The sequence below is a fragment of the Podarcis vaucheri genome (genome assembly GCF_965113315.1).
Source record: "Podarcis vaucheri genome assembly, chromosome: 8".
Taxonomy (NCBI): Eukaryota; Metazoa; Chordata; class Lepidosauria; order Squamata; family Lacertidae; genus Podarcis; species Podarcis vaucheri.
In genome coordinates this window covers 66,965,428-66,977,488 of record NC_138766.1, presented here as the reverse complement: position 1 = coordinate 66,977,488, position 12,061 = coordinate 66,965,428, and the positions used below count along the sequence as shown (strand labels likewise).

Here is a 12,061-nt window from a genome sequence, read left to right as displayed (position 1 = left end):
TAAGTCTCATGCTCTGCTTACTGAGCTATTGAACATGATATGGATGGATCTGGGTCTTTCTTCATACAAAGCACACACTCTACCAATCAGTGGTGTAACCTCTAAGGGCCCCCAAACTCTTAACTGAACCCAGAACCCAGAACCCAGTACAGGTATTTGGCATGCTTTTTTTCTCTTTGTCAAACAGGAATAGGTTGACTTCTCTCTGAAGTCTCTGTGTCATTTCTTGGGGGCTCTGATAGTACATGGGGGCCATGGATTCTTTACTTGAATCAAAGGTTCCTGCCTTTGAACTAAGCAGAGGAAGGGCTGACCCAGTTACAAATTAGGACTATCATCCATCCCAAGGTATTTTCTAAATAAGTGAAACAAGGTGCATGCCATACAGTAGTTTTTATTTATCAAGTAAATATTCTTTAGGCACACTTTATTCATCTTGGTATAGCTTTAACCCATCAAGACCTTAAGAACCAATACAGACTTCCTTTCTTCTAAACAAAAGGGGGGGTATCTGTTGACAAGAGTTCCTCACCATTATTCATCCCCACCTCAAAATGGCAAGTCTCTCATTTACTTAGTGGATTTCCCCTCCCCTCCTTGGAACCCACCTAGAGTACAACATGAGACTTCCTGAATCAGAAAGAAGTGTTTGCCCAATGAGAATGTAAAGTACTGGGTTGATGGTGCCACTCAGAGAAGTGAACACGAAAGCCAATGAGGAGATGGTTGCAAAATCACGGTGCAAGGCAAAGAACAAATTCAGGGGGGCCCAAGTGACAAGGGAGAAAAACATCCCAAGCAAAATTTCTGTGCAAGGTTCTCCTTGCTCACCTAAGTTGCGCCAGATCTTGATGACCAGTGTCTGGGTGGAGATGACCATTAGTGGAGCAAAGATCATTAAGGTGATGATAATGATTGACTGCGGGTCAAGCCCCAAATTGAAAAACAGTAACAGCCAGCAAGACAGAGCCCAGAGAAGAGCAGACACAATAGCAGATAGGAGAACAGACAAATATTTTGGACTGTGACATCGGTGCCAAATAGGGAAGAGGCCAACCAAGAACCAATCAATAATGATGGACATTAGGAAATGCATGCTAGTACCTTGCATGAAGAAAAATAGGTATGCCAGTAACAGGAGCAATTTAACAAGAGCATCACTCGAATCCTCACAAGTGCAAAAGAATATGAAGATACTGCACAGAACTAACAGGGCACCAAAATCAGCTACGGCTAAATTCCAGATGTAGACAGTGAAGAAAGTCTTTCTAATACGGAAGAGGAGAAAGACGAAGATGGTTCTGTTCCCAAAAAGCCAAAGCATGAAAATGAAGATAATGAAACGAGCAATCATACGATCTTGTAATAAGCATGTCAGAAAGTTCTTTGTGTGCTCACATGGACAGGGAATATTTTCTAAAACTTGCAAATATTCAGTGGGAAGATGTGTTGCATTCAGTACAGTCATATTCAAACCACCACTTCTTAGATGCTGGCCTCTTCCACATATGGTCCTGTTAGCTGAAGGAAGAAGGAAGTCCTCCTAAAGAGACAAATGCCAACAATTTAAAATTGGAACTGAATGCTGAAAGTCAATTCACAATGAATGGAGAAGGAAGCTGGCCATGTATGTTACCCAGTGCAGGTGCTATATCACCTCCTAGCAAAGTGTAGCTTGCAAATAGTGAGCCAGGCTCAGCAAAGCACAACATCCTCCCTAACTTAACTGGCATATATTTCTCTCTCAGGAATGCATGCAAACAGAAGATCTGATCAAAGGTCCATCAAAGGTATCCAGACCCAGGACCCACTTTTAACCCAAACCCTTCTTAATTTTCTACCATATATTTGCATGGTGGTAGTTCTCCTGTTGTGAACCATCTTAGATCAGGTCTTAACCCACTAGTAGGCACTGACCCACTAGTTGATAATCAGTAATCTAGTCCAGGGGTTGGCAACATGTGGCCGATGGGCCGAATCTGGCCCACGAAGACCGTTTTATCAGCCCAGGAGCCTCCCCCGAACCAAACCGAGCTGCCTGTGGCACAGGGACTCACCAAGCGGCACCAAAAATCATGTCTGTGCATGCGCAGATACCGGAAATTGCTTTTGTACATGCACAGATGCTGAAAATCACTTCAGCGCAGGTGCAATTTTTGGCGTCTGGGCATGCGCAGAAGCAATTTCCAGTGCCGCAGACATGTGCAGACGTGATTTTCGGTGTCATTCTGTGCTGGCCTGGCCCATGGATGATCTCCGTGGGAGTGATCTGGCCCATGGCCGGTAAGCCTTGCCAACCCCTGATCTAGTCCATCCTTCTGTTTCCAAGTGCTTTCAAGATGCTTCTAGAAACTATACAAGTGGCATTTAAAAGTGACAGCTCTGTTTGCCCTCCCTGCAACTGTTATTCAGAGGTATAATTGGCATACTGCTTTTATCATGGAATTTACATTGAGCTATCAATATGGAGTTTAGAGCTCAGAGCTATCTTCCATGATCTTTTGTAATCCCCATTGGCAGTCCTATGAATTGGTGGCTATCCACAGCTTGTGGCAATAAATTCTCTCCCCTGTGGCTCAGATTTATATATTCATAGTACATAACAATGCTCTGTCTTGAGCAGGCTTGTACTTGACCAGTGTCTAAGGCAGAGCTTTCCAAACTGTGTGTCACGACACATTGTGTGTCGGCTGAGGTGTAGGTGTGTCGCGTGAACACTACCCATGCTCCTTCTGGGGCTGGAAAGGAGTTAGTTTAACCTCCGGTTTGCTAGTAAAACTGAATTACTGTGTTGCCAAATGATGCATGTCTAAAAAGTGTGTCACCAGCATGAAAAGTTTGGAAAGCTCTGGTCCATGGTATATTTTGAAGTTGGTTGACAAACCATGAGGTGACCTTGTAAGCATTGGCCGCGGTTCGCAACACAAAACCCCTGGCTTGTGGGTATAGCAAACTAGAGAAGAGAGGGAGGAATTTGTACCAGAAAGGGGAGAAGTAAGCTTGCATTCTGGGACTGGTGTTTAATTTGCAAGCCATGGTTTGTAGACAGGCAGTGCCTTTTCTGCCCCAGGTCAATACGTGTGGCAGAAAACACTTACTTTTGTTTCTGAACAATTTGTCGAAACAGAAGAAACCTGGTCACTTCCTGACAGCTGGATGAGGCCCCAAAGCCCAATCCAAAGAAGCAATGACATTCCTTCCTATTTTCTTCTGTGAAAAAAAGAGAAAGTATCAGTAGTGACTGACATACTGCTCATACTGCATGGGGGGAGGAGAGAGGAGATTGTTCCACCAGGCAAGCAGAAATACTCATGTTGATGGAGCAGTCCCCATAGCACAACTTCGAAATCCACCTGTTAGGGTTCCAAGGGGTTGCTCGAGAGCAAGCAGGCAAATACCTCCCTGCTCGGCTGTGAAGCCTTGCTTTTGATGCCAAAATAAACTTTATCTGTCCAGAGCACCACTCTCCCATAGCTGGCTCATTCACTGGCAGAATCCAGAGTGGGCGGTCCTTAAACTTTCCCCAGCAAAGTAGTTTTTTGACGCCCAGTCTGCTCCTCCCCTCTCGGTGCGAAAGCTTACTGCGCAAGGAGGGCGTGGGTAACGGAGGACCTCTCTCCTCCCTGCTTTGCCCAGGCAAGGTGTCCTGGCACCGCCTTGCCTCCTCCGAGCCCTGAAGCTCCTCTCCACTGGCGGCTGAGTTACTCTCCTCCGCTGAGGAGGAGCTGCTTCCCACGATCTTTGGGGGCTCTCTGTAATCCATCCGGCTTTTCCCCTCTCCCCCCTGAGCCGATGGCAGTTCCCTGACACCACCCAATGGATTTACTTCTGAGTTGACATGTATAGGATTGCATAGTGATTTTGTGAATGGCCACCATTCACATTCACTATGCACTTTTCTCTGTCCTCACTGTTTACAGCCCCCACCCCCCGTCCCATATATATATGTACTTGTATCTCAAAATAACATATCATACATCTGATGAAGTGGGCTGTAGGCCACAAAAGCTTATGGCATAAGCCCCATGCCATAATAGTCTTCAAGGTGCTACTTTTTGCTGCAGCAGACTAATACGGCAACCCCATCTTCAAGCTGGAATGTTACTACACCCATATTGCAAATGGTGGATTTCCTAAGGCCATCTAGTGACTTCATGAATTAGCATAAAGTTGAACTGGGGACTGTCTTATTCACAGATCATGCTCTTAACTGCTATATTGTATCAGTTTCGCAACTGCATAATCAAAATTCCACCCTGAGCCACCCCAAGGATCTTTTGGGAGGAAGGGCAGGATGTAAATTAAATACATACATACATACATACATACATACATCTGAGCTCTCTCAGGCCCATCTCCAAGTTGTTGACTAGCACACATTTGCTTAGTAATATTGTCACTACTCAGTATTAGTCATGTCAATGCATGACAGGTGCAATTTCAAATTGCAGGTTCACATTCAAGCTTTGGCCTATATAGGATGTTCAACAAAACAAAACAAAACAAAACAAAAAACAAAACAAAACAAAACAAAACAAATGTCTGAAAATAGTAAAGCAAATAATCAACTTACAGTAGTAACAATGAGCAAGCTTAAACATAAAGAAAACCTACCCCCTGCCAAAAAAAAGTTGTTTCGGCAAGAATAGTGTCTGTTATCAGTTGCTACTTGGATAACGTTCATGTAACAGAATCTGTTCTGTTGTTCTGCTTCCACCCTCCTCCCTGATGTCCTCTCTCTCCTCTACTTTTCCTTCCTCTACTCCTGCAGTCCTCTCTTGGGTTTCTTCTCCTCTAACTGTCACCAACTGACTTGTTAATTGTCTTGCTCTTTCCTGGCATTCTATGCCCCCACCCTTAACTTGTCATTCATGCATTCTAGCACCCATATTCTATTCTATGGTGTTACATAGGAAGCTGCTTCATTCCAGGCTAGACTATTTATATTTGCCCACCCATCTAATGTGGTTTACTCTGACAGGTAGCAGCTCCCAAGGTCTTGGGCAAATGTCTTTTCCATCGCTGATTACCTGATCCTTTCAACTGGGGATATTGGGTATTGAACCTGGGATTTCCTATATGCTTGCAAAAGAAGTATGCACCTGGGATAGCTCAGTCGGTAGAGCATGAGACTCTTAATCTGAAGATTGTGGGTTCAAGCCCCACGTTGGGCAAGAGATTCCTGCATTGCAGGGAGTTGGACTAGATGCCCCTCACAGTCCCTTCCAACTCTGTAATTCTATTCTACTCTAGTAGCAAACAATGGTCTCTATCCCTGTATGCTTCTCCTGCTGGCTTCACCTTTGATAAACAACCTTCAGGAAAGTGATTTTTTTTAACCTCTTCTCCAACCAACCAGACTTTTGACATGGTCAATGCAACTTCATACATGCTCTTTCCTCCTTTGGTATCCAAAGAAACCCAGGTCACCAGTACTTGAGAAAATGATAGCTTGTCTCTCAGGCCCCCTTTCCTGGTTTTAGGACCTGAACATGCTTGTACAAATGAAACTGGACTCTCTAGAGGCATCTTTAGTCTCATTCATATTTAACATTTCCATTAGACTGGAACATTTTAATTTGAATCTCACCATCCATAACGTTTTTGGTTCGGAATTTTTCCACTCTGTTGTATAAGCAAATTTTAATCACACTGCTTTGTACTTTTGCGTCAGGCATGATTTCTCATGGACCTCCTTTCTTCACCTCCTTCTTTTCTTCTCAAAGCCTGTTCTATCAGCGCAGCTGGGTCTCATTTAGCAGAACTGAACTGAGTAAATATGTTGCCAGTGACAAATTAAGTGACAGATTTTGCCTTTGCATGATTGCGGACTAACTACTCAACTCTGAAATTTATTTTCATGCAAAACTCTTCCACTGTAGCTTTCGAAAGCAACTCTTGATCTGCAAAAAAATCTCCTGTCAGTGTTCACCAACCAGAATATATGCAGTCATTATGTGACATTTTGCTTGTTGCTCTTACTTGGATACAAAACCTATGGGCAGAATTGCAGGATCATAGAATTGTAAAGTTGGAAGGGACCCTGAGCTTCATCTAGTCCAATCCTCTGCAATGAAGGAATCTCCACTAAAGCATACATGACAGATGGCTATCCAAACTCTGCTTAAAAACCTCCAAGGAAGGAGAGTCCACCATCTTCTGATGGAGTCCATTCCACTGTTGAACAGCTCTTACAATCAGAAAGTTCTTCCTGATTGTTTAGTCAGAATCTCTTTTCTTGTAACTTGAAACCATTGTTTTGGATCCTACCCTCTAGAGCAGGAGAAAACAAGCTGGTTCCATTTTCCATGTGACAGCCATTTAGATATTTGAAGATGGCCATCATATCTCCTCTCATTCTTCTCTTTTCCAGGCTAAATATACCCAGCTCCCTTAACCATTCCTCATAAAACATGGTTTCCAGACCCATGATCATCTTGGTTCTGCAATGTATTGGCAGAAAGGAATTAAATCTGAATCAAAATGGAAATATTTCTATTTTCCCCATTGGATTGCTTGATCTGAAGGCCAAATTTGTTGCTCTAAAAATTAAATTGGTCAACTTTTTTATTCAGAATGCAATATGGGAACAAGTCCAGTAAATGAAGGAGTAAACATGTATAGAATTGGGTTTGAAAGCCCAGAGACTAGACAAAGATTAACAGCAAAGAGCACAGATCTGAAACCAATAACTGAAACTGCTGCTATGTTGGTAGGAGCAAAGTGATCACAGCATAGAGATCTATCCTACAGCAGCTACACTGGTACTGATGTTACTGGGTTAAATCTGAGGTGCTGGCTTTGACTTTTAAAACAGTCTCAGACCTGGTTTTCTAAAGGACTGTTTATAGAATCATAGAATTGTAAAGTTGGAAGGGACCCTGATCATCTAGCCCAATCCCCCTGCAATTCAGGAACATGCAGCTGTCCCACATGGGGATCAAACCTGCAACCTACAGCTGGATCATATAGTAATATGGTAATTAGGACAGTGGTGGTTAATGTAGATTCTGTAGTTAAACTCAGTGATACTCAGGGCTTTTCCCCCAGCCAGAACTCACCAGGGGCAGTAGGCTGCACAGTATTGGGTTTAGGAGGCCTGATTTACGTGTCCAAACTACATGTATTGTCCAGTGCAGAAAAGAGGTTGAATGAACATACTTAGTACCTACGGGACCGCCTCTCCTGGTATGCCCTGTGGAGGACCTTAAGGTCCACAAATGACAACACCTTGGAGGTCCCAAGTTGCAAGGTCTCAACTAGGGTCAGGACCTTTTCAGTACTGGCCCTGACTTGGTGGAACGCTCTGTCACAAGAGACTAGGGCCCTGCGGGACTTGACATATTTCTGCAGGGCCTGCAAGACAGAGCTGTCCTGTCTGGCCTTTGGTTTGGACTCAGTCTGACCCTTATGTTTCCCTCCCCTTATGGTTTTGATTTATGGGCTACTATTAAAATGAGGCTGCATTTTAAATTATATTTTAACCTGTATTTTAAATTGGTTTATTTATTTATTTTATTGTAATTTTACTGGTGTTAGATGTCCTGAGCCCGGCTCTGGCCAGGGTGGGCAGGGTATAAATAAATTATTATTATTATTATACAAGTTATTGTAGAAATGGAAGGGCACCCAAAAAAGGAAACTCTCCATTGCTTAAAGCAGAAAAATCAATGCTTTCATAACTACACCATAAGCACAAAAGAAGAGCCAGCTGGATAAGGCTAATGACCCATTTTGTTCAGCATCCATTTCTTACAGTAGCCAATCAGATGCCTTCAAGAAACCCACAAGCAGGTCCTGACCACAAGAGCAGTCTCACCTCCTGTGGTTTCCAGCAAAGGACAATTAGGTACAGCACCCATTAATCATTGCTTCAGTGGCTCATTCTTTACCCAAAGATAGAAGGCAAGTAACAGTTGTTATTGTTGCTTTGCGGAATAATATTCTAAATGGAAAGCTTAAAACATTGTTAAACTTATACAGATTCACCGTCTTAGGAGGAATTGCTGAGTCAATAGCTAAGATTGTCAGCATCTGGTATTTGTCAGTGAGAACATCTTGAGGCGGGGGTGGGAGAATGACTTCCCAGCATGGTGGGATGTGACATAATCCTCTCCCATATTGCAGGCCCATATTGATTAATTTACTTCTAGCAGAAATGTTAATACAGTGCTACAGGGGTCATTTTGAGGTCTTTTGAAAGTGGAAATTGGTGGAAATTCTGCATGCCAAGATTCAAGTTAGGGGAATGAACTCCAGCAGAGATTTCACATGGCAAAATAGGAGCAAAGAAAAAGTGCTGAAATAAAAGCTGTAAAACCTTAAAATGTGCCCTTTTAGTGAACTGCAAAACATCCCCTTTTCAGAGTTATTTCCCAATTATCTCACTTCCTCTAGCATAGGAAAAGATCACATGTCTGTAAGTTATAAAATGGTTTACTTACAAACTCTCCAAAGTTCAGATTCATGTGCTTTTCCATACAGCAGTCAGAAGAAGTTGCGCAGGCAGTAAAATATATATTGGTTACAAAATGGTAAAAGCTCCTAAACTATTGCTATAGGAAAATGCTAGTTTTGGACCACATTTTTGCCTGGAACAAAAGTGATGGGTTAAAACCATGTGGCTTGGGGATCAGCTCACAGCTCCTCACACACCAAAGTTCACATGTAGACTAGGAACAAAGGCTTGGTTAGCTATTTCCTCCTAAGGTGATGGGAAGTGACAAAGGCTAAGCCCAGCAGGACAGCTTACTATATGAACCCCTTCATGCATTAATTAGACTAAAGCATGTTGGTTATATGTGGCTGGTTTAGCCCACAGAAACTGAATACAATTGACACCCCATGAATGCAATCGTAAATTAAGGAATGTTATTTGGGTTCCAGAGCAGGAGATCCGACAACATGTATGGTGTACCTTATGGATAGCCATCTATAGCCTATGCCAATGCATAGCATAGAGGGGAGAGGTTAGGACACTGGAGACCAGGGTTCAAATCCCCACTCAGTCATGAAGTTCATTGTGTGACCTTGAGCCAGTCATGGTATGGAGAGGGGGGAAACCATGTATGCCACTTTGAGCTCCTTGGAGGAACAATTGCATATAAATGCAAACAATAATAATTGTAATGCATTTTATTAACAAATCTTACCTTGCTTTTGTAGGCCATCCTGAAAGCTCTTCTAAAAGTGTGGCATCTAAATCTTTCAAACAAAAACAAAGAAGCAAGCAACCCAAAATCTGGTTCCTGCACACTCAATAATACAATCCTTCAAACTAAAAAGGAGCGGCGCTGGAAGCATTATGGAAATCTGGGACACCATTCATGTACTAATTAACTGATTGGTTGATTTTTTTGTTATTTTTACTTTTAAAACACTTATATCCTACTTTTCCTCCAAGAAGCTCAAGGGCAATATACTTAGTTATCATGTGAGGCTGGTTAGCATGAGAGATAGTGACTGGCCCAAGGTCACCAGTGAGCTTCATGGGTGAGTGGGAACTTGAATCCAGTTATAGCCTGCCAGTCTAAGCACACACACACACAAATCAATCAATCAATCAATCAATCAATCAATCAATCAATCAATCTAATGTGCAAGCACTGTAATCACATTGCACTGTAATCACTGTGCAAGCACATGGCGGTTCCCTCTTCAAGTAGAAGCACAATAATTCTGGTACTGGGATTCTATGAGCCAGCTCTTGACAATGGGGCCTTATGGGATATTTTATGTATTTGCTAAGGACACCTAAGTACAACTGAATACATACTGCATATGTGATGAAGAGCATACAGTTTTCAAGTGCATCTTTCTCTTTTAAGATACACAGGAGCAACAGGAAAGAAAGGATTGGGTGCCACCTCCTTGTATTTGAAAGAAAAAATCTGTATGTGAGACCTGTGTGTGTCCTTTCATTATTAATGCGGTGTGCATGTGGCTGGACTTAGGTATGTGCACTTGAATACAAAATATTTTGTGAGCAGTCTCCCTCAATTTTCCTGTGCTAGCATACAGATGTTTCCCATGTGATATGCTGAGAACAGCTATACCCGTCCATTTTGCAAAAACTGTGTTGCATTAACAGTGCAATCAGATAACACACGTTACAAAGCTTGGTCCTTGCATGCAAACAAATGGCTAGATTAATACCTGCATGTCATGTGTTTGGTGCTATCCAAGCTATTGGAAAATGAGATGTGGGCAGTGCCAGATTTATGCCAAAGCTAAGGAAGCTCCAGTTTAGGGTCTCAGGTTTTGAGGCAGTCTCTAAATGAAAAAAGGGCCTAATTTCAAATTTTATATAATAATTAAAGGAAGTTTTTTAAATGTTGTCATGGGCAGAACACACACAATGAATGCTGTATTGCTGCCTCTATTTAGTAAGTGTTAAACTATGTGTGTTACTGCTCCTGCGTTGGTGTACATTAGAAGTTTTCATGTATGCCAAATAAGATAATAATGCCTTTTCATTTAAAAGTAATTTCAGATTCAAAGAGGCTGATTGCAAGAAATGTGTTTTAGTTAGATTGCCAATTTTTAGTTGCATCGTCACTTATGAACAAGTACTGTATTATATAAAAGGTTTTTCCCCTTTTTATTGTTCTTCCTGTTAGAATAATACACCTTCTCTTTGGTAATGCTGTGCAGCCTCTCAAACTGGACAGAATTGAAGATCCTAACATGTCTTAATCCAGCTCTGGCGATGGGTGAGAATGTTGGGTGATTCTGTCTCCTAGAGCAGGGGTAGGCAGAAGGTATTATGGGATAAACTGGGAGACCTCTGGGTGATCTGAAGTAGATCAACGAGGATTTCTGACTCCCAATTGTTTAGCAATGGCAACTGTTATGTACTGAAGTTCTCACCCTGGGCCAGCAGGGGGATACTGTAGATAGTTATGCAAATGAAGGATCGAAAGTGATGTTCAGTGATTGGATAGTTTGTATGCAAATGAAGGATCGAAAGTGACGTTCAGTGATTGAATAGTTTTAGAAAGTTGCTACAGTTACATTGTTCTGGAGCTCTATATAAGCAGGCTGACTGAGCTCTTCAGTTCAGTTCTATTCTGGCCTTTGAATAAACAAGAGCTATTTGAAGAATCGCTGTGTCGTCTGATATGTTCACCCATGACTTAACAGCAACAACCAAATGATTCCCCTGCCCTTAAATGCTACAATGAAGAAAACTGATGAGGTGTAACCAGGAACGGATTTTGAGGTGGATGAACTGTGAGCTCCAAGAAGTTTCAGGTTGCTGGCATCCATCAATGGTCAGTGGAGGAGTGTGCCTTTCGGGGTGAAGTCAACCTGTTGGAAGGCTACAATGCCTACTGTGGCTGTAGACACTAATATGGGAGAGCTATGTTTTGTTGCAGCTAGGGCAAATGTAGCTGCACCACAGTTTCTTCTTTCTGTGCTCTTCCCAGTGGTCATTCCTCCTTTGGTCACTGCTATGTATACACAACCTGACTGTCTCCAGGAACTGCAGTCATTGGCAAGGGATTCCCACACGGTGGGGTTGATGTTGTCAGCCTTCGTGCCTCGTTTGCAGACATCTTTGTAATGCAGAGTTGGTCTGCCAGTAGGCCAATGAGCACGTCCTTGGGGATCATGCCATCATCCATTCTGTGGACACGACTGAGCCAGCGAAGATGTCGCTGAGACAGAAGTGCAGACATGCTGGAAATGAGGGCTTGGGTACCCAAAACCAATTCCTGGGCTCAGAGTTCTTTAATTCTAAGTAGATGCATGGGGCTCTAGCTGATGGACCTCAGGGTTCTAGTAACAAGCAAAATCAATTCGGCAAGTCTGAAGTCTGTCCACTCCTGCCTTAAGAGCTTTCAGCAGCAGGCACCATGCATTGCTTATAACACTGCACTTCTTCCATAGAATCTCACTCCCCAATCCCCAGGTCAAACATTGAATACTTCAAAGTTTCAAAATGTTGGATCCGGGCTCTAGCGACTTTGAATGAATTTTGGTTTATATTTTTAGTTTAGTTTTTTTTTTTTTTTAAAAAAGACGTATTCTCTAGTGATTGGTAATTACAGTTCTGGCT

General features: G+C 42.5%; 1 protein-coding gene across 2 annotated transcripts; it reads right to left on the bottom strand.

Moving 5' to 3' along the window:
• Nucleotides 1-378: 378 nt before the first annotated feature.
• Nucleotides 379-4,827, bottom strand: LOC309539225 (proto-oncogene Mas-like). 2 transcript variants are annotated; one of them, XM_082235182.1, is made up of 3 exons: nucleotides 4,574-4,827; nucleotides 3,099-3,210; nucleotides 379-1,543 (listed from the first exon to the last, which is right to left on the bottom strand). In XM_082235182.1, exons 2-3 carry the CDS (start codon nucleotides 3,192-3,194, stop codon nucleotides 575-577), a joined length of 1,065 nt encoding a protein of 354 aa, XP_082091308.1. In that variant the 5' UTR covers nucleotides 3,195-3,210; nucleotides 4,574-4,827; the 3' UTR covers nucleotides 379-574. The 2 variants fall into 2 exon arrangements, with proteins under 2 accessions (XP_082091308.1, XP_082091309.1); XM_082235183.1 differs by having other exon boundaries at nucleotides 4,615-4,827.
• Between the last annotated feature and the right edge of the window lie 7,234 nt (nucleotides 4,828-12,061).